At 38.7% G+C, this 22,195-nt stretch overlaps 1 protein-coding gene across 6 annotated transcripts in view; it reads left to right on the top strand.

Annotated features, from left to right (window-relative positions):
- The window catches only part of RERE (arginine-glutamic acid dipeptide repeats), a 483,116-nt gene that overhangs the window by 253,612 nt on the left and 207,309 nt on the right, over positions 1-22,195 (top strand). For all 6 annotated transcript variants that reach the window (XM_049877802.1, XM_049877801.1, XM_049877800.1 and 3 more), the window contains 2 exons: positions 14,173-14,278; positions 15,845-15,941. In XM_049877802.1, coding sequence (XP_049733759.1) covers positions 14,173-14,278; positions 15,845-15,941 — 203 coding nt within the window. The remainder of the gene's footprint in view (positions 1-14,172; positions 14,279-15,844; positions 15,942-22,195) is intronic.

Here is a 22,195-nt window from a genome sequence, read left to right as displayed (position 1 = left end):
GACGTTTTCTGCTGACAAATCTTCAACAGTTTTCTCTGTGTTTTCTGATATCCCTCCCTGTTCTGGTACTCCAGTCACTCTTAGGTTATTTCTCTTGATAAAGTCCCACATGATTCTTAAGGTTTCTTCATTTTTTAAAATTCTTTTATCTGATTTTTCTTCAAATGTATTATTAGTGCCCAAGTGATTTATCTTCGAGTTCAGAAATTCTAGCTTCTACTTGCTCAGTTCTGCTCCTCTGACTTTCTATTGAGTTGTCTAATTCTGTAATTTTATTGTTAATCTTCTGAATTTCTGATTTCTGTCTATGGATTTTTCCAGCTTATTAAACTTTTAATTATGTTCCTGAATAATCTTTCTAGTTTCTTTAGTTGCTTTATCTGTGTGTTTCTTGGTTTGTTCTGCGTATTGCCTCATTTCCTTCCTGATGTCTTGAAGGGTTCTGTGTATTAAGCTTTTGTATTCTGCATCTGGTAATTCCAGGAATGCACTTTCATCTAGAAGATCCCTGGATTCTTTGTTTTGAGAGCCTGTTAAGGTGATCATGGTCTGTTTCTTTATGTGACTTGATATTGACTATTGTCTCTGAGCCATCTATAAGTTATTGTATTAGTTTATGCTTGCTTACTGTGTTGTAGCTGCTTGCTTTGTTTTGTTTTGGTATACCCCTGTGGGTTGCTTGAGTGAGCTGGCTTGATTATTTTCACCTTTGGAGCTCTGGTGTCCTGTCACCAGCTGGCTAGAGCTGTTATCAGGTATATCAGTCTAGGAGTCCATTCAGTTTTCTCGTATACATTCAGCTCAGGTTTCCAGGTAGCTGGCATCAAGTGCGTGGTACGGGCTCTGTCCTACAGTCTTAGAGGGACAGGGGTGATTGGCGTATCTACCGGTATCTGATTGCATCAGGGGGTCATGCTCTGAACAAGGCAGGGGTCTGAGAACTGACCCCCAAGCGTCTCTGAGGAAAATGTGTGTCTGTTCCCTAGAGCGTGCTGGGGGGTGGGTTCTGCAAAGGGACCATGGGCACCCAAAGTTTTTGGTTGTAAGGACTGGGAGGTACCAGTTATCTTTGGACCCCTGTCGTGGGTGGCTGGGTGACCTGAGTGGAGCTACCAGTCCTTATGTCCCTGATGTGGGTAGGTGAGGACCTTGTTTAATAGGCAAAGCAATGTCAGACATCAAACACCCACCTCTCCGCCGCACAGCTGAAATTGTTGGAGTTTGCCAACAAGGGCCTATTCTCCCAAAATAGGCCCACACAGGTCCATGCAGAAGGGAAAGGTGCTCAAGGTCCATGGACGGTTTATGCCTGGACAGGAGCCGCTTCTGTCCTGCGCTCCCCTGGTTAATGGAGCTAGCAAATTATCTTTTCCCTCTAGTTGCAAATTTTTTCTTTCCCCAAGGCCGGGAGGATGGCTCTAGGTGCTCACCAGGGTCTATCTCAGGCCTAGGGTTTCAGCCGCTGAAGCTGGCTTGGGGGTAGTTGTGGGGGGGCATGGTAAAATATACGCCAGTACTTAGCTTTTGCTGGGAACGCCCTTCTCCTCAGGTTTCAGAGGTGTGAGTGGGCTGTGTGGCTGGCTGCTTCTCCCTGAGGAAACTGTTCTGGGAATGGTGCCTGATGGTTCCCCGTGATTCAGGTCCGGTAACTCCTCTCCACTTCTGAATGGCCTCTACCTCCTCCTACCCCTCAGTTCATTGTCTAAGCTTGCCTTTGATGCTCAGAGCTCCCAGCTTGTCACAGATATACTCGTTTCATTTGTTTTTTTTTGGTCTTTGTTGTAAAGAGGGCTCACCAGAAGCGTCTGTCTATTCTGCCGTCTTGGCTCCACCTCCTCTATCATTATATAGTTTGATTCTTAAATTGTTGACTCAGCTTTGGTCAGTGGGAGCTCTTTTAAGCTGGTTTTTCTGTGTCTTTGACATGTCCCTATTACTCTTTGAGCACATTCTTACTTGGTGGCATAGTAAGTTGTTCCAGGTTCATTTTGTACTTTCCGTGCCCTAGACCTGGAACCAGGTATTTCTTCAAGGAGCCATATTTTCTTTTCATGTAGAATAGTATTTAGAAACCAAAATGTCTGCATTTTTGCAGTGAATGATTAAAGGACATATAACACACTTGTGGCATACAGCTGAAGACATGCTTGTTATTGTTAGGTGCCGTTGAGTCGGTTCTGACTCATAGCGACCCTGTGTACAACAGACCAAAACATTGCCCAATCCTGTGCCATCCTTACAATTGTTGTTATGCTTACGCCTGTTGTTGCAGCCACTGTGTCAGTCCATGTTGTTGAGGGTCTTCTTCTTTTTCGCTGACCCTCTGTTTTACCAGGCATGATGTTCTTCTCCAGGGACTGCTACCTCCTGATAACATGTCCAAAATAAGTGAGATTTAGTCTCACCATCCTTGTTTCTAAGGACCATACTGGTTGTACTTTTTCCAAGACAGATTTGTTCATTTTTTTGGTAGTCCGTGGTGCATAGAGGTAGTTTTTTAGCTTAGATATATATATGAAGGAGTCGTTGGGCAGTGTAGATGGTTAATATGCTTGTCTGCTAATCTAAATGTTAGAAGTTCAAGTCTATCCAGAAGTACCTTGGAAGAAAAGCCTGGCTATCAACTTCTAAAAAATCAGCCATTGAAAACTCTCTTTAGCACAGTTCTATTCTAATATACGTGGGTTTACGAAGAGTCGGAATAGACTTGCAGGCAACTAACAACAACCAAACATTCAGAGGAATTTAGATAATTTAAATAGGAAACTTTTGTGTTCCTTAGACAAGCTTGCACAAAGAAACATGATAGGAATGCTCATAGCAGCCTTGGTTGTAATAGTGACAAACTGAAAATGACTCACGGCTATTGGCAGGAAAGTTTATGAGCAGGTTGTGGTCTGTTGTCCATTGAGGTGTGTATTATTTAAAATGAATGAAGTGGGACCTGGATGAAGGCAGATTGCAGAAGAACCTGAAGAGTGTGATGCCATTTATGTAAAGTGTAAAACATATAAAACAATGTCTTAAATATATGTTTAGCTATGTGTACACATGAAGTAAAAGTCTAAATGACGCATGGGAATGATAACTGTGAATTCAAGGTAGTGATTAGGGGAGTAACAGTGATCCTGTCTAGGCAGCTTCTTCAGTTTTGGAAATGTTGTATTTCTTAAAGTATGTTTGCTACGTAGTTAAACTATTTTATACCTTTCTGTGTGTCAAGTATCTCGTAAGAAATTTTTAAAAAGGAAATAATAAAAGATTTAAAAATGAAGATAACCAAAGGGGGGGGGGAGAAAGTAAAAGAACCTTAGGGAATTTTCTTGAGCAAGCACAGCCGTAGCTGAGAGAGGCATACGCACTTGGGTTTCTGCCTTGTTCCTGCAGATAGAGAAATTGATTTGTGGATTAATCTAGGTATCTAGACCTTTCTCTGTCTTCACAAAGCAGTCAAGTCATAATATCCTTTCATGGGAAGACTGCTAATCTTAAGGAAATTAATACTCACAGAGATTAAGTAACAGTGTAAATAAGTGTTACTTGCCTAGGATGGTACGGTTACTAAGTAGCAGATTTGGTTCTTCATGCCTTCCACCCTTTTTTTAAAAGCACTTACCATCTGATACTCTTTTGGGTGAGGGATTGGCAAAGGGTCTGTCCTTCCCTTGGAATATAAGCTCCACAAGACCCAGACTTTTTTCCTCTGCTGTATTCTCAGTGTCTATCTCTAGGATAATGTCTGATGCCCAGTAGGTGCTCAGTAAATATTTGTTACAGGATTTGAGTAAAGGATACCTTAAAACTGATTTGGAATTGTTTTTGGTCATTTATTTTCATTGCTATTGCTATTATTATTGTTAACTCTTATTTATATTCTGAGAACTTGCTTGAATTTCACGAGAGCATGTTAAGTCTGAGCCCAAAAGTTTTATCTAGCAAATTTTTCGGTTTTAAAGGGCATGGCAGTTCTGCTCTGTAGTGACCTCCAGCAGTAGATAGGAGATACTACTAAGTATCACAGCTAACTTGGGTTGTTTTTCCCTATATTCACATCTGTGTGTATTAAAAAGGAGGAAGGAATTTACATTAGATTTTTTTTTTAGCAATCACTGTCACACAAGTTTTTACAACACAACAGATTCCTATAGAAGAAGTTTGTCTTTTTGTGCTAAAGGAAATGTTCTCTATCTTGATTGTGGTGGTAGTTGTTACACAACTGTGTACTTTTATCAAAACTAATCAAAAGTATAAATAGGGGATTTTTATTATGTCTAAATTATATCTCAATAAAGCTGATAAAAAGACAAACCTACTATAAAAACCCAAAAGTTAAAACTTGTTTTTGAAGAAGGATAAGAAGACAAAGGGTTTTTAGAGAAACAGGTCTTATTTCAAAAGATGTTAACATTCATTATATATGTTGGTTTTGGTGCTGGAATATGATGGGGAATCTTTTTCACAAAAATTACACTATTTTAAAATGAATTGTGGCTCTCGTCATATGCTTTTTGGTTTTCTCTCTTTGTATCTTTCTCTCTTTCTCTTTTTTTAAGCAGCATTTTCCCAGCTCAGCTCACACTTGACTGAACACACTGATCGATGATGATCTGGGGATTAACTAAGCCTTCTCATTTCCTGCTTTTCATTTCTCCTCTCCAGCAGCCAGTGGGCCTTTGTTGTCTGGCATGTGGACTGAGATAAGCTGTCAGGGCATGTTTGTATTAGAAAAATGGTTATAGATGGAACAGTTAGAAATATGCTAACAGGGATTGAAGTTACAGTCTTTGTTTTGGTTTACATTAAAAGGAGAGAAGAAAAAATAATGAAGACATTTAAAATAAGACAGGCTATTTTCCATAAATTGAAGTAGAAAAACATAACTTTTTAGTGTTCCCACTGATTTTCCCCTTTCTTATCCAACTTATTTGAATTTGTTTATTGGCATGTTGAGAATATTTACTAGCTGTAATTGGGTTCCTGTTACTATGCATGCTGACTTTACTTAAATCAATAATAACTTCTAAGTCTATATCTCTAGTGCTCCTTACGTGCAAATACTTACTCAGTTCTAAAGGTCTTTGTGCTGTTAAAAGGTATTTTATTTAACTGTGTTATCAGCTGTATAGTTTTGCAGTTTAATTCAGAAAGCAATAGTACAAAATGGTTATCACTTAGAGAGGGAGATCCATAGAAAATAGGTATGTGTCTCTTTGTAAAAGATGATGAGTCATATAATATTGTAAGCTAAATGCTTTTTTTTTTTTTAAGAGTTGATTTTGTTTAATGTTGCCAGTTTTCACAGGCTGGAAGCAGGATCGTTTTTGAAATAACCACAAAGCTGTCTGGAATTGTAGATTACTAAATATAAAGTTACACACATTGCTTTTTTTCCTGCATGCTTTTAGCTTAATAGATTCACCATTGTTTTAGAGTATACCTGTTTAGTGCAGTCTAGTGCATACTTGTTTCAGTCATACTCTAAATGTTTCTTGACATTATGAGCTCCAAGTTTAGAAAGAAAATGCCTTAAATTTGAAATGAGAGACGTCTTACCTAGATTTTCTTCCCTTGGTTGTTTAACTTGTTGCTCACTACTGGAGCACTTGATTGTTTATGTGCAAATAAAATCATTCATTTTAAAATATTATGTCACTTTTAAATGAATTTGTGCTTTAAAATTTCTAGTCATGGCTCTATTTAGGAAGCATGCTTACGTGCTTACCTTGTTGAACTACCAAGTCTGAGAGGGCAGCACCAGTCTGTATATGCAGCATGTTGACTTTATCCCTAGAGCCACGGTTCTCAAGTGTGGATGTGGGGTCTGTGGAGTCACATTATTCCATAATAATACGAAGACATCATTTTCTTTTCACTCTGATTCTCTCGTGAGTGTACAGTGGAGGTTTCCAAAGGCCAAATGATGTATATGATCTGTCTCAACAGATTGCAGAAACAGATGGGAGTGTTGTTTTCTTAAGCTAAACAAAAAAAGAGATTAGTGATAATGTATTACTCATTTTCTAAATTTTGTGTTTTAAAAATTATAGTTATTTGTGTTATAATCACTGTGTTAACATGCTGGGGTGGTTGTTGGTTGGCATTGATTGAATCAGTTCCAACTCATCATGACTGACCCCACGTGTGCAGAATAGAACTGCTTTGTAGGATTTTCAAGGTGGTGACCTTTCTGAAGCAGATCACCAGACCTGTCTTCCGGAGCAGCCTCGGGATAGGTTCAAACTGCCAGCATTTCAGCTAGTAGTCAAACTCTTAACCGTTTGCTGTACCCATGTAGCGTTTATTATTGTTATTTTTTAAAATTAATAAATACCTGTTAAGCCCATTGCCTTCAAGTCAATTCCGACTCATAGCGACCCTATAGGACAGAGTAGAGCTGCCCCATAGGGTTTCCAAGGAGTGGCTGGTGGATTTGAATTGCTGACCCTTTGGTTAGCAGCCTGAGCACTTTCGCCACTGCACCACCAGGTCTCCTTTAAATTTTTTTTCATATTTTATTTTCCAATGCAGTAAATATAGATAGATATAATCCATATAAACAAAAGCTCTTTGGACTTCTCAGTAATTTTTAAGAGTGTAAGGAATCCGTGGACTAAGAAGTTTGAGAACCAGTTCCACAAAGCCTATGCTGATTCAATGACATTGTTTTCAAGATATTTCAACATCAGTTTTTAATAGCAAAGTCTCTGATGTATCTTTAATCGTTAGTAATTTTTATTTTTAAAATAATGCGATGGCTAAGTTCTATTTGTGAAACATCGTAGAGAGTTTTGGTAACCTACAGCCCAGATTTTCCCCCACCTTTCTTAAGCTTCCTGTTTGTTCCGACATTGGAGCCTACCATTGCTGTGTAGTAGAGCTCTCTGGCCTCTCTGCCAATGTCGTGTATAAAACATCATTAACGCCTTCAAAACAAGAGAAACCACTCAACCGCCACTGCTGTCACCGAACAACAACCAAAAGTATTGCAAAGGTGTCACGTTTTATAGTATTTGGGCTTGATTTTTTTTAAAAGAAGAAATTTAATGGACTGTTGGCACAGGTTTTTACTGAATATAGGGATTAAGAAGAATTCGGCAGATTCTTGATGGCAGTGGGTTTGGTTTTTTCTGGTTTTGGTTTTCTTTTTGGGAAATCCTTTGAACCAAATAAAAATTTGTGTTAATGGATTTATCTGATCTAACGACCATAGCTGCTGGAAAGAATATTGGCTTTTAGAAGGGGATTCAGTTTGAGTTTGGGCAGCAGATTTGGGGATCCAAATATAGGATCTTCATTTTTAAACCTGTTAAATTTTATCTTGCTGACATGACCCTTCTATCCAGCCATTGGAAACCTTTTAAAGTCCTGTTTCTGACATTTAGTGTTTTCATCAGGATGTTGTACGCCGTGGTGTGTGTGGGAAGTTACAGGAATGCTCTTTATTTTGGTACATTTGTCCATGTCCTAAGGCCCACATTAAATATAGCTTATCTTTGTGTGTGACGAAAACCCATTATTCTGTATGAGGACAAGGACAGCAAAGGTTACCGAATTACTCAGCCTCCTGTTTACAGGAGATGCCAAGAGGTAGGAATTTTCCCAAGGCTACACCTGTACTCATTTTTGGTTTCTCTACTGCAAATACAGAAATCACTTGTCTGAAAATTGCAGTGTTCATAAAGACTGTAATCCTAGGTAGGAAACACCTTAATAAGTTATTACTCCACAGTTAGCAATTAGAGAGGATTTAGTTGACATGTACCTTTTTGGCACTACCAAAATATTCAGATTGATTTTTATCCAGGTTAAACTGTAAACATAATTAAACAAAAAGTAGAAGTTTAGCAAACAAGATACCATCAAGAAACAGTGATTTTGAAAATCATTTCACATCATTAGAGCCTGTGTTTCAGCACATTTTTAGTTGCATCATCTTTCTGGGGATTTGTATGTAACCAGTTGTTTGCACATCTTGGTTGTAAACAGTGTAACAGATCATCTGCCCTCCCAGAGTTCCACCTTCATGCTTCACCATTTAATACAAGGCAATTTCAGTCCTCTTACATAGTCCCAGATGCTGATGCAAACTCTTGGAAATAGTTTGTTGGATTGAGTGCTACTCATAGGTTTTGAAAATGAGCCTGTAACCTTGATTCTAGAGCCTAGAAGCAGTAAGTAGCTTATCAAATGGATGTGGTCTGTTTCCTTCATCTGTTTATCTTTTAAAAAGGATTCATTATGCTAGTTCTGAGTAGACTCTTGGAAAGTTCCAGGTTACGTCCATTTGGAAATGCCAATAAATGTTAAGCAGCCCCTGAACAGGATCCATGTCCGTTTTATTCTGTTTAAGGAATTTAAATTAAAACTCAAGTGGGATGAGCCCTGGGAGGGAGATATGTCGGGTCCCACCACGATCGTAGCTCTACCATGTCCGTTCGTTCACTCAGCATTGGACAGTGCCTGTAAAGGGTAACTCTTGGATGTTTTCATCCTTTCAGGCCCACTTGCGCACATAAACATACTTGGGAAAGTTTGATGGGGTGTTTTAGGACAATACAAGATGCTTTGTTTATTCGATGGCAATAGGAAATTTCATCACCCTCACTCCCTGTCCTCCTTTCTCAAATGAAAGGGAACAAACTGTGTAGTTAATGTCTAAGTACGTTAAAGAGATAAGTACATGGTAGTGTGATTATTTCTAGGGGATATTTCAAAGTCCTTTCTTCTGTTTTGAGAACAAGACTATGGAGTTGGTTATTTTGGCTCTCTCTCTGACCTCTTGGCATACATACCCATGTCAGAGCAGAACTCTGGGATAGGTGGACCTTGATGACCTGAGCCCTGGTGGCACTAATTTTGTTTTGATCAGTAATGGCTACAAAGCTATATAGATAAAGATTAAAAAACAACAACAAAATAACCTGTTGCTGTCTAGTTAGTTCCGACTCCTGGCAACCCACTGTGTTAGAGAGTAAAACTGTTCCATGGGATTTTCTTGGCTGTGATCTTTACTGAAGTAGATCTCCAGGCTTGTCTTCTCTGGCACTGCTGGGTGTGTTTGAACACCAATGTTTCGGTTAGTAGTTGAGTGCAAACCCTTTCTACCACCCAGGACAAAAAATTGGGTAAAGATGATCCTCTGACTGATAAGGAAAGCTTAGTTTAGATCGGCCTGTTCAGATGGTGCCTGAAGTAATCTTTGACCTCAAAAGAAGAATAATCTTTGACCGCATCATCTGTTCCTGCCCTCTTCTGCCAGAGTCAGGAATGACTGAAGCCATTAAACACTGCTCTCTCAAGGACTTAGTGAGAGTAATATACCCCCAGTAGAGCATTGGTGTGTATTCTGTCTCCTTTGCCTTGTTTTTCCGTAGTCTACCTTCATCAGTTATCTAATTCTCAATGTTTAATTTCCGTTCTGAATTTTTTAATTCTCAATGCTGTCGTCTAACATTCAAGGCTTTTCTGGAATTTTCCCTATTCTGCTCCCACACCCATGTTTAGGTTCTTTTTTCTAAGCTAATGTAGGCGCGGGCTTTGTTCTCTATTACACTCTCCAGAACCCCAGGCCAGGGCTGTGGAAGACTTGATAATTGGATGCAGAAAGGGCTTCTTCCTTTTAGTGCAGCACCACCCCTGGGAAACACATCAGATGTAGATGTGCGCACGCATTTGCTGGTTTTGCTTAGCTCTGGTGTGCCCCCTCACTGTAATCTTTCTTTTTTTTTTTTAATATAAAATTGTGGGAAATTATTTACTTCCCAGTGGGCCCTGCTCTGTATTCAGAATACACCCCAGGGTGCCTTCACATGAGAAGCTTCTTACCACTTACCTCTTTGTTCCAAATTCTGTTTTAAAGCAAGTCATTTGTAAACACTTTGATCTTTATGCAACCATACATTTATATCACTAGTAAATAATGAGACGTATTTGTGAGAAATACTTGACATGCTTCTAGAATTATTGTAAAAGTTAAGGTACTTTCCCCAATTTCCTACAGGATTTATTTGGTTGTATTGCTATTACTAGCTTAATTTTGGATCTGAGAAAAGCAAAACCTGTGGGAGACTACTTATATTCTGACTCATCTCTTCATCTATAAAAGAATGAGAGTAATGTCCAACATTTGTTGAGAGCCAATCCATTGTACTTATATTAATTTATTTAATCCTCACAACCTAGTGGGGTTGTAGAGACTATTGTTTTTTCCCTTGTTTTATGTGAGAAAATTGAGGCTTGGAGAAGGTAAATTATTTGCCCAGAGTTACATAGCTTTCTTAGTAACTTGCCAAGCAATATTGAAACCCAGGTGGTTTGGGTTTAATAAAATCACCCCTAAGTACCTTTTGGGTACTTATCAGTGATTTTGAGCAAGTCTTTGTGTATTAGAGAGGAAGGTGAAGGTTTCTTGTGGTTAACGTTTGAGGAATGCGCAGTGTCTCAGGTGGATTTGGTGTGTTTACTGGGAGAGGAGATACTCTGTTCCCTTCAGCTGCTCCTCAGTGTAGCAGCAATCAACTTCCATGGAAGTAGCCTTTTGTTTTTCCTCCTAGAAGATGACATTTTAATATTTTAGACATTAGGGTGGTAGTGTTTGCTAATGCCATTGTGTTGGTATAGAGAAAATGTGAGGGGCCCTTCCCCCATTTTATCTACGTCAACTTATAAGAATAGAAAGAGAACATGGAAATCATCTTGTATCCCTTTGCTTTTCAGAGGGTTAGGTGACTTCACCAAGGTCACTCCCAGTGCACTAGTGTTGTACATAGGACTAGAATCCTATAGATTATCTGGTTTTAGTCCAGCACTCTCAGAGACAACATACTTCTACCTTTATAGATGGTTAAGCTTTAATTTACTGGCCTATTTATTTAGGAAAATTTTGCTTATTAGAGCTATTTAAATTTGTTCAGAACTTTTGTGTCGTGTGTTTAGTCTGAAGGCTTGTTTCTAACACAATGCTGCCACTCCCTGGTTATTGGGCAGTACTGCATTAGGAAATCCAGTAGTCCTTCAATTGTCTTTGTAAAGTCTAATATTGAGAGTCATAAATCTAGGTACAGATAAATCAGAGCAGTAATTTCTTTGTATGTGATCAATAAGTGCCTGGGTCATAAGGTAGCAGAAACGCTATACTTCAGAATCACTGACTTGATTCTGAAAAGTAGACGCTGTACAGTTGCCAGTTACTGCACCTAAAAGGCATTCTGTTGCCCGTCAGGGTTTCAGACATCTTAATTGTGTTGCAGAAATCAAGTATAGATTTTAGAACATTGCTGATAGGACTGCAAATAGATCTGAATTCCTGTGTGCCCAAGTAAGTAATTCATCACCGTGAGCATTGAAGGATTCCTGGTAGCTGAATGAGTAGAGATCACTATCTTCTCTTGAAAGAGTCTATGTTCTGGTAAAGAAATAACTCCTACAGTTTTCAGCAAAGGTCTTGACATATTTCTGTGAAGCACTGTTTACAATCACTTACTACCAGAAAATAATCTTCTCTTGAGTATCTATTCAGTTTCAGTCTTTGCAATTCTTGCAGTAGTCCTTTTAGGTAGGTTTCAGTATCCTCATTTTACAGAAAATGAACCCAAGACTTGCCAAATCTTAGTAACTTGCCCAGAGTCACAGAATCAGGAAGTGGTGGTGCTGGGATTTGGATCACGGCAGGCTTTCCCGCATTCTGTCCAGTACCGGTAGTCCACGTTCCTAGTTCCTACTCTGTAGTGCTTGAACCAGGTTTGGGTCGTCACAACTGAGGGTAGGGTGTGTGCCACTGATGTTTAGTGGTAGAAGCCAGGGATACTGCTAAACATCCTACAGTGCACAGGACAACAACAGAGAATTATCTGGCCCAAATGTCAGTGCTGAGGTTGAGACGGTATATTAGACAGTATATTTTATTCAAGTAAGTTTATCCCCAAACACCCCAAACAGACACTGCCTCCTCCCCATGTTAGTATCTTTCTATGATGAGTGTTCTCATACTGGTCTTGGTCTTTATCATTCTATCAGGGAAAGAAAATGTAGCCTTCTAGCCGCTGGCCCTTGTCTGGATTTTTTATTTCTCATTTTCTCTGTGTTTGGTTGACAGTGCAGTTAGAAGATCCCAGTTGTCCTTTTTAAGCTCACTATTTTTTTTTTTTGATGGGCTAGACTACACCAGGTTCTTCCCACCCTCCCCCAATGCGTTTTCCTGGCTGCAAGCCGCTGGACCGTGTGGCTCTCTGGATATGTCTTACACTTTGTCGCTACCTCTTTCTCCAGTCTTCTTGTTTGCCCAGAAAGAACCCATTGAAATCTTTCTAATTGTTTTCAAACCCCAGGTCGTGTATTACCTCCTCCATAATCCCCAGCTGGAAGCATTTACTCCTTTCTCTAAACTCCTACGCAGTAACATTTATCCTATTTATTTAACGTACTAGTCTGCCCACTTCTTTCCATCTACAGTATAAACAGTGTAGAATAATTTTTTGTCATTAAAATTTTTGGTATAAAAGTGCATAATGAACAAAAATTCAAGAGTACTCATTGTGTAGAATTATTCTTTGTATAAGGAGCCCAGGTGATGCAGTGGTTAAAGTGCTCAGCTGTTAACTGAAAGATGGGCAGTTCAAACCCACCAGCAGCTCCTTGGTAGAAAGATGTGGCAGTCTGCTTCCGTAAAGATTCACAGCCTTGGAAACCCTATGGGGCAGCTCTGCTCTGCTCTGTAGGGCTGCTATAAGTTAGAATTGACTCAGTGGCAGTGGGTTTATTCATTGTATACACTCCATTTTATTAAAACCAGTGATGATGCCCTATTTTTGTAGACTTGCCTATTTGACACAGTTAATTGCAAAGTTAGCATCTTGGTGTGTACAATATTTAACTTGGGTTAGCGTTTTTCACATTTGAGTTCAGTAAAGAATTTTAACAGTTGTTGTCTTTCTGGTTCATTAAATGGCTTAAATATTTTAGCTAGCGAAGGTTTTTTGAGCATTCCTGGTCTTTTATTGAAGAGCATGACCTCTCATTAAGCAGGAAGTGTCTTCCTTCATTAATGCAGACTCTTGAAATATTTTAGGATTTAGCCATCTCCTTTATAAAAATGAGGATTTTTCTTTCTTTTCTTTTTTTTTTTTAAATTTTAGCTTTTCTACCAGTTGACTTGTGATGAGAAGGTAGAGGCTACTAAGAGGAATGATATTGCACTCACCTTGTGGACATCTGTAGAGACCCCCACCAGGGTTGGAAAAATACTTTATGAAGGCCTGAGAAATCTCAGTGCACTGCCATACTAAAATGTTTCAGAAACAGGTGCGCAGACATGATCTGCATCAGGCTGTAGACCCAAAGCTTTCCAGTGGAAGGTCAATGCGTGATCACTTATGTCTTTGAATGTACTGGTGGCAGAGTTAATTTTCAGGGGGATAAAACAGTTAAGTGCCCCATAAACATTTCTGGTACCCTGATCATCATCGAGTTCTTCATTCATTCACAAAAATTTATGTAGAAGGTGTTCTGTTCTTTGGAGATCCCAGGATAAATAAGGCAGAGTCCTTACACTGTGAAGTCGCGGTACCATCATCATGACCACCCATGGTCTGCAGTTACGCTAGTTTGCCATAGTAGCAGTAACTGCCAGGTTCTGTGGCATTAAAGTAGAGGGAGAATCTGATTCAATCTGGGTGGTAGGCAAACCTTGGAGAGGACATGACTTTGTGCCAGACCTTCCTGGGCAAGTTCCTTTTGGCTTATTGTTCTTAATGAGCCTTGATGACATGCTAGAACATTTTATAAATACATACCAAAATGATTAAGATAAAAAAAAAAGATAAAGGGAAGATATATTCATGTCATTATGTAGTTGATGGTAAATTTAAAAATACAATATTGAATGAATCAGTTAATCAAACTGGAGAGATGTACAGATTTAAGTATGGTAAATGTACTTTCCTGAAATACAAGCAACTTTGAGGGGTGGGGTCAGAGGGGTGCTGTGGCTAGAATTTTTATTTTAGTAAAATTTGATCGCGTAATTAACTTACGTATTTTTGTGGTCCTGACGGTAATTGTGTGTCTCCCTTTCTGCCTATCCTCCTGTTTCCAGGGGCTTTTGATCATGGGTGTGGTATGCATCACTGGGCACTTGAAATCCTGTTCCTAATGCTGTTAGATTTTCCTTTTCAGAGTAAGAGGGACCATCTACTCATGAACGTCAAATGGTACTACCGTCAGTCTGAAGTTCCCGATTCTGTGTATCAGCATTTGGTTCAGGATCGACATAATGAAAACGGTAAACGTTTCCTTCTGCTCTTTGCTTTTTAAGGTTTGGGCAAAGTCTGAAAACAGATATTCATTACAAGGAGATAAACCACTATGATAAATTTCCTCTGATAAAAGCTTTTTATAAATAACTACATAGTTGGCCTGTTCATTTTCCTGAGTTCATTATTTTTGCTTTGCTTTTTTAAAATCCCTGAACGTGTACTAATAGTGCCTTCCTCTTAAACTTAGAGTAGAAATAACAGTAATTTTATTTTTTGTTCCTTTTTCTCACCTAGTGATGATCAAATAATGTTTTAAACCCTGTAGGATTGTATTTTATTTCCTTTTCCGTAATCTGTAGTCAGGGTTGTGAACTTCAGTTTTTATAGCAAAGCTTTCTGAATCATGTTTAAAAATTTAATTTGAGGTCCTAGAGTTTCAGAACAATAGGATGGTAGGTATTTCAGAGCAACTCATTTTTTTTCTTCCTCTGACATTGTAGTTTCTCCTCAGTAACCTTACTGACAAAGGAGGTATGTATTACATTTGTTCATATGTGTAATAGTTCCATTTTATTGATTATTGAGAGGTGCTAGGCCTCGTGCTAGATGATTCTTACTTGTCACTTCTTAATGATATGAATTTGTCATTCCCAGTTCTAGGTGAGGCAATGGAGGCTTGCAGAGGCTTAAGGGACTTGGCAAGGCTCCTCCTTTCCTAAGTGTTGGCATCACCCAGTGTTGGGATCCAGCTCTCTGGGCCCGTGATGCCTCTCTCTTTCTACTCTCCTGTATAGCCTTCGGTGATATGTTTTAAGTCAACACACCAGTAATCAGCACAGTTTTGAAGAATGATGTTCTTTTGTACCTTACCAGCTTTTTTTCTTCTCTGAAACTATAAAATTTTCTGTTAAAATAGTTAAATTTTGGCTCCATGTTATAATGAGTATTTAGGTTATTCTTTTTAACTGTGATTTCACTCAGTTCTGGAATATTTAGTGATAAAAAGTAAGATAGACAAAATCACTAAATATTTTGGAATTTGATGTTGCTAAAATGTGACAGATGTTTTTTATCTTTTTCCTTCTGTTTTCATTTTGTCCTTAATGCATTTCAGCAAACACTGGTTTGAGCCCTGTTAAAATTCCGTTTTAATGATCTTTTAAGGGGGATCACATGATACTATGGGGAGATAAGTAATTTAAAAGTATCCAGTTTTATTTTTTTATTGACATTGAGGCCAAAATACATGATTACGGTAAAGAGATAATGGTGTATTTTAAAATCAGTACATCTTCTTTCCCCCTTCTACCTACTTCCATCTCTACTTCTGTCACCGAAGGGCCTTAGTCAAGGGTGTAAAAGACACCCAACAAGATACTTTATTAACTGACAAAAAGTATATACTTTGTTCCCACTGTTCTTGCTATATATTATTCTTCTTTTCTATTCTGAACCCTTAGATGCTGGACAGCCCTGGTTATTTATTGTGCTTTCTTTAGTGAGAGGTGAATCTGAAAGAGAAGTTTTGCAAAATTCTCCTAGTTGTTTTGAGAAGCTCATTTTTAATATCCTCTTAATTAATTTTTTGGCAGACTCTGGAAGAGAACTTGTCATTACAGACCCCGTTATCAAGAACCGAGAGCTCTTCATTTCTGATTATGTTGACACCTACCATGCTGCTGCCCTTAGGTAAGTGCCAGAGGCGTGGTCTTTCATGGGAAGAAGTCATTAAGAATGGGAGGTAAAATGCCCTGATCTCTTTTGATAATCATCGTGTTAATCAAAGTACTCTCATTGTCTCAGTAAAATGACACCCTGGTGTTAACGTTGGGTTATTGGGATTTCAGAGGTTACCTGTATCTTCACTTATCTGTGTGCCTTTAACACCCTCTCTGTATTACTGTATCTTTAGTCCCTTGAAAATTATTATCCTGGTATTGTTTGCTGCAGTATTTAGGATAAAGTGTTATCAAAAAACCGAAAGTGCTACAAAAAAAAAAAACCCAAACCGGTTGCCATGGAGTCGATTCCAACTCCTAGCAATCCTATACGGAAACCCTGGTGGCGTAGTAGTTAAGTGCTATGGCTGCTAACCAAGCGGTCGGCAGTTCGAAACTGCCAGGCGCTCCTTGGAAACTCTATGGGGCAGTTCTACTCTGTTCTATAGGGTCGCTATGAGTCGGAATCGACTCAACGGCAGTGGGTTAGCAATCCTATAGGACAGAGTAGAACTGTCCCATAGAGTTTCCAAGGAGAGCCTGGTGGATTCCAACTGCCAGTCTTTTGATTATTAGCCATAGCTCTTAACCATTATTCCAAAAGTGTTATAGTGATCTCTAAATTACTTTCTTGTTTTTTTTTTTTTTTTTTTAACATTTTATTGTGTTTTAGATGAAAATTTACACAGGAGATTAGTTTTCCATTCAATAATTTATACACAGATTGTTCTGTGATGTAGATTGGTTGCTATCCCCAAAACGTGTCAGCACTCTTCCCATTTCCACCCTGCCTTCCCCATTTCTATCCCTCCATCTTCCCAGCACTTGCTTGCCTTCTCATTTTTTCTTTTAGGCAGATGCTGCCCACTTGGTCTCTAATTTGTTTTCCTAAGATTGAACAACTGTGACCAGAAAAGATAGATAAGGAAATGAAGAAGCAGATATGGCAGCATCTAAACAATTGAGAAGGGAGGCAGAGTTTATAGGGATTTTCACTGAACTATTCTTTCAATTTATTGTATTATGAAAATTTTCCTACTAAAAAGAAGAGAATTTATTGAAGATTTCATTCTGAGACAGAAGGTAATATTGCAGCTAGTCTTAAGGGCTTAGATAATTATGCCCAAAAGTGGCAGTACCGTCACCCCCTGCTTTGTACCGTCTGATATTTTCTGTCCGTCTCAGGAAAAAAATATCAATATATTCTGGGTGTCTTTTATGTAGAAATGGCAGACTTTGGGCCTGTTAAATGGTAAGGGAAGTAAGACAACTCATACTCCTATAATCCTTTTCCTGCTGGAAATAATTAAGGAGTAAAAGAACTACTTTCTTCTTTAAAGAATGTGGTTTTAAAGTCATTGGAATTTGCTGCCTTTTAACTACAATGAGATAAAATACATTTTCTGTTATAATGATGGTATTCAGTAAAACCATTGGGAGTCTCTTGGGCAAAGCTACTACATAGCTAAAGCCAGGTATTTCAAGGCAAATCAGTAAGAACTTTTACTATAGTGCAGGTTTTGGCAAACTTTTTTAGGCCAGATAGTAAATATTTTCAGTATCACAGGCCATACAGTCTCTGTCTCATTTAACTCAGCCATTTTAGTGCGAAAGCAGCCGTAGACAACATGTGAACAAATGAGGGTGGCTGTCTTCCAATAAAACTTTATTTATGGATACTGAAATTTGAATTCATTTTGTTTTTACTGATCACAAGATAGTCTTCTTTTCATTTCTCTTTTTAATCATCTGAAAATATAAAAGCCATTTTTAGCTCATGGGCCATACAAAAACAAGTGGTGAACCAGATTTGGCTTATGGGCTATAGTTTGCTGATCCCTGCTGTAGGGGAGATAGTGTATGTGGTTGGATTTGGCTTCTTATATGACTTTAAATAAATTTAGAGATTCCTGTTTTGTAAGCTTCTTCCCAAATTCCCATAGCTTGTTAGTCTTTGTGGAAGTGGCTTTCTAGTCTTGAACTGGCATGCTGAACAAAGCAAGTTAAACGGAAGTTGACCAGATTGATAAACCCTACTGCCGTTGAGTCGGTTCCGACTCATAGCGACCCTATAGGACAGATTAGAAATGCGAACAATTAAATTGTTAACCTGTGAGGATAAGAAATAAAACATGTGGATTGATCCTGGGAAAATTTCTTACTCTGCTTTGCATTCTTTTCATCTTTTCTCTTTGGTTGAGGTAAGTGAATTTTGAATGGTTGAGTTTCGGTTTAGAAGAATTATGTGAGATATATAACTGATTATTCAACATGTTTTTCGTAATTGCTTAAAATGGATAAATTGGAGTATTTACCAGGGGCTGTTCAAGTCAGAATCGACTTGATGGCAGTGGGTTTGTTTTTTTGGTATTCAAATTTGTACGGAGCCCTGGTGACACAATGGTTAAGTGTTTGGCTGCTAACTGAAAGGTTGGTGGTTCTAGTCCACAAGCCACTCTTTGGGAAAAAGATGTGGGTGTTTGCTTCTGTAAAGATTACAGCCTTGGAAACCCAGCAGGGCAGTTCTGCTCTGCCCTACAGGTCGCTACGAGTTGGAATTTGACTCAATGCAACGAGTACAGGTATTCAGATTGATGTGGTTGTCGTTAGGTGCCGTCGAGTCAGTTCCGACTCATAGCGACCACATGTACAACAGAACATAACACTGCCCGGTCCTGCACCACCTCCACAATCGTTGTTATGCTTGAGCTTATTGTTGCAGCTACATTGAGCGTCTTCCTCTTGTACCAAGCATGATGTTCTTCTATAAGCTCAGATTTGTAGAGTCATTTTTATCTCATTTAAGCATATTTTAGAAGAACCAGTTTTCCCGCATAACTCCAGCTGGACCCAGATGAATTTTACTCTGACTAGGTTTACAAGCAGATATTTTCTGGAGACATGTAATTGCATAGGTCACTACACCTTCACTGGCCACAAAGGGCTGGAGTGCTAAAATGACAGCACATTGTCTTCTTTTCACCGTGTATATGACTACAACACTTACTGATTAGCTGTTTTGTCCTGTGGTGTTTTCTTTAAAGTGGTTATAAAGAACGGTAGCTGTTTTATAAAACTTTCATCTTAAATTTGCTTCTGTTAGCTTTGAATACTGTATCCCTTTATGACTTTCAAAGGCACCAGATAATAAGTGGTCCCTGTGTTGATCTGGCCTAGGAGGTGCTCAGTAAATACTTGTTGATGTTTGTCTGCATCCGGTGGTTATCAGTATGGCACTTAGTGTTGTTCAGTAATCCATCCTTGTTCTCAGCATCAGTGTGTTGGGAAAGGCCCTTTGCATTGCCTGTAGTATCACCTCCAATAATAACAGAAATGAACGGCCATGCCCCCAGGAATTTCTGTTTATTCCTTTTGCTTCACCAAAACTAGATTTAAAAATATTTAGTGGTGGTGGTGGGTGGGGAGGGGATTAAGCTTTAAGTTTTTCTTCCAATTTTTCCGTTCACCATTTATCCACAAAAAGAGTTTTTTGTTTCTCCATAAATGTAAACCAGTACTGCCAAAACGGAAACCCTGGTGGCATAGTGTTTACGTGCTATGTCTGTTAACCAGAAGGTCGGCAGTTTGAATCCACCAGGCACTCCTTGGAAACCCTACGGGGCAGTTCTGCTCTGTCCTTGAGGGTTGCTATGAGCTGGAATTGACTCAACGGCAATGGTTTTTTTGTTTGTTTACTGCCAAAATAAATTCAGTTTTGAAAGAGGACTAATAAAATAGTGCATGAGCACGCGAAAGGGGATCAAATGAAAGTAATGAAAAAACATGGAGAACAAAAAAGAGAAAGGTAGAAATAGACTAATAATGTGAGTGCTTAGCAGCCTTTTTCTCAAAATTCAGACTCTGCTCAGTTACATGAGTTTGTTGTGGCTGCAGGAACTCTGAGGGGACTCTTGTCTATTCCATTCACTTAGGAGGAAACTGATATATAAATTTTAAGCTGGTTCTTAGATTATAAAGGAGGAGAGAGAGCTTTGTCCTTTAGCCACCATGAATCAAAAGGAAAACCAAATTCCTTTGCGGCCTTTTCTGTGTAAATTATGAGATTGTAGTATTTCCCTTCCAAACTAAATTCATTTCCGGAAGAGACTGAGCACCTTCACAGTTGTGAAACCGTGTTGAAGTCCAGCATTATTGGTTTACTGCTGTTTTGAATCCTTGCCTTGACTGTCCCTCATCCCTACCTTTCAAGCTACACGTTTCTACAGCTGTTTATTTTTTTTTATTTCATTACATGTATCAATAATGATGTGGTAATGTTAGCTTTGTGAATAGAGTATGTTGAGTTTTAATTTCTAGGTACAGGTAAGTATTTTTGGCTGACACTGTGGCATAATAGAGCACTGGATTAAAATGAGAAGACTTGACTTTGTATCCTGCTTCTACCACATAGCTTTCTGACTTGAGTTTGTTAACCTTTGAACTATTTTTTTGACAAGCTTGTTCAAGGTCACATGACTAAGTGACAGAGCCCTGATACAAAAATCTTCTGATTCTACATCTAGAAAGAAAACGTGTGCAAAAGTGCCTTGCAGAATGTCTCTCACTCAGTAGTGTGAGTAGCACTTATTTTCAGAGTAGCACACTCACTCCTCATTTACCAACATGGTTAGGTTCCAAAGAAAATGGTGGATGACCACATCAGATCACAAAATGGAGGATGACTGTGTCATCACATAACTGCCAAATCACATCATTCTGTAACTGCCGAACCACTGAGAATCATGGCCCAGCCCAGCTGACACATAACCTTAACCATCACTGCCAGCGTTACTCTCAGCTCGCACCTTGGCATTTGTTACTGCTAGACGTACATCGTTAATGTGCAAAAAATAGTACATTTTTTTACAATTGTCGTAAATGCTAAATGTTGGATAACGCGATAGTCGATTAGTGAGGAGTGGATGCACCGTGCTCACTGAGTCTGAATTGCGTTCTTCAAAATGTGAAAGGAAGAAGAGAAGAAGTGAAATGTAATTCTGTACTGACTTATTGATGGTGCAACTGTTTAGCACCTGTTTATTTATCTGGCCTGTTGGATGGGTTGATTGAATAGTCAGATTACTTCAGGTATGGGAAAAAGAATTTAGGTGAGAGAACCATCTCTAGGTGCTCTGCGAGTAAGCTGATAAACCCATAGCTTGCCATCCGTTTGCTTTGTTACGGTTTTCCCCCTAGGTATAATATTTTATTGATAATAGAAGACTCTGAAGTGATTGCTTTGTGATCGGAGTGGGAACATGTGGCCTGGGCAGAGACATTACCAGGTTGACTATGCTCCTGTCATAGTGAATTGTCAACTATTGATCGTAGGCTTGGATCTGTGGAGGCAGCATAGGAGATCATAAAAACCTCATCTGCTTGAGGGATGTTTTCTAACTTTCTGATTATCTGCTTCCTACTTCAAATAATTACTTGAGGGAAAAGTATCCTAGGGTAGGTCAGGTTATAAACTATCGTCTTAACCTAGGAATTTATATTACAGGAAGATGTTTTGAGGTGAATTTTCTGGAAACCCAGGGCCAAGAAACCCTAGGCTCACTCTTTAAGGCTTCTAATCACCCTCTTTTCATCCTGAATTATTTTATCTCCTTACTTTATTATGGGTACCTAGAATCATATATATGTTTAGGGACTGAAATGGGTTGATTACATCTGTGTACAATTCCCCAACCATTTTTAGCATTTAAAAAATTCCTTTAGCTCCTGCAAGTTCCCCAAGGAGTTTCATAATGCCTTGAAGCTCTTAGTTTTATAGCTTAAGATTTATTTCCTGGCTTTAATCTACCGTTGTTTTTATATGTGAAATAACTTCGACCTACAGCATTGTTACAGTCTTGTCTATACATGTTTAGTACTTCATTAGACACTGTAAGTTGTCTATTAATTTAGTCATCATTTAACACATTATTGACCCACTTGGAGGTAAAGGACTTTCTGTATTAGGTGCTGGGAACACCTAACTGAATAAGATATTCTTTCTCTTTGCCCTGGAATACTTCATAGTTTTTTAAACTTTTTCTTTGGAGTTACTTTTAGACATACAAAAAAGTTGTAAAAAATAGTACAGAGTTTTCGTATATCTCTCCACCAAGCTATCTCATGAACATTTTATAACAAATGTGAGGATGGCATGAGACCAGGCCATGAGGTCTCTATGAGTTGGAGGTGACTCGATGGCACCTAACAACTAATAGTACCTTTATT

The sequence above is a fragment of the Elephas maximus genome, chromosome 3 (assembly GCF_024166365.1).
Source record: "Elephas maximus indicus isolate mEleMax1 chromosome 3, mEleMax1 primary haplotype, whole genome shotgun sequence".
NCBI classification, from domain to species: Eukaryota; Metazoa; Chordata; class Mammalia; order Proboscidea; family Elephantidae; genus Elephas; species Elephas maximus.
This window is presented reverse-complemented; position numbering and strand designations above follow the sequence as displayed.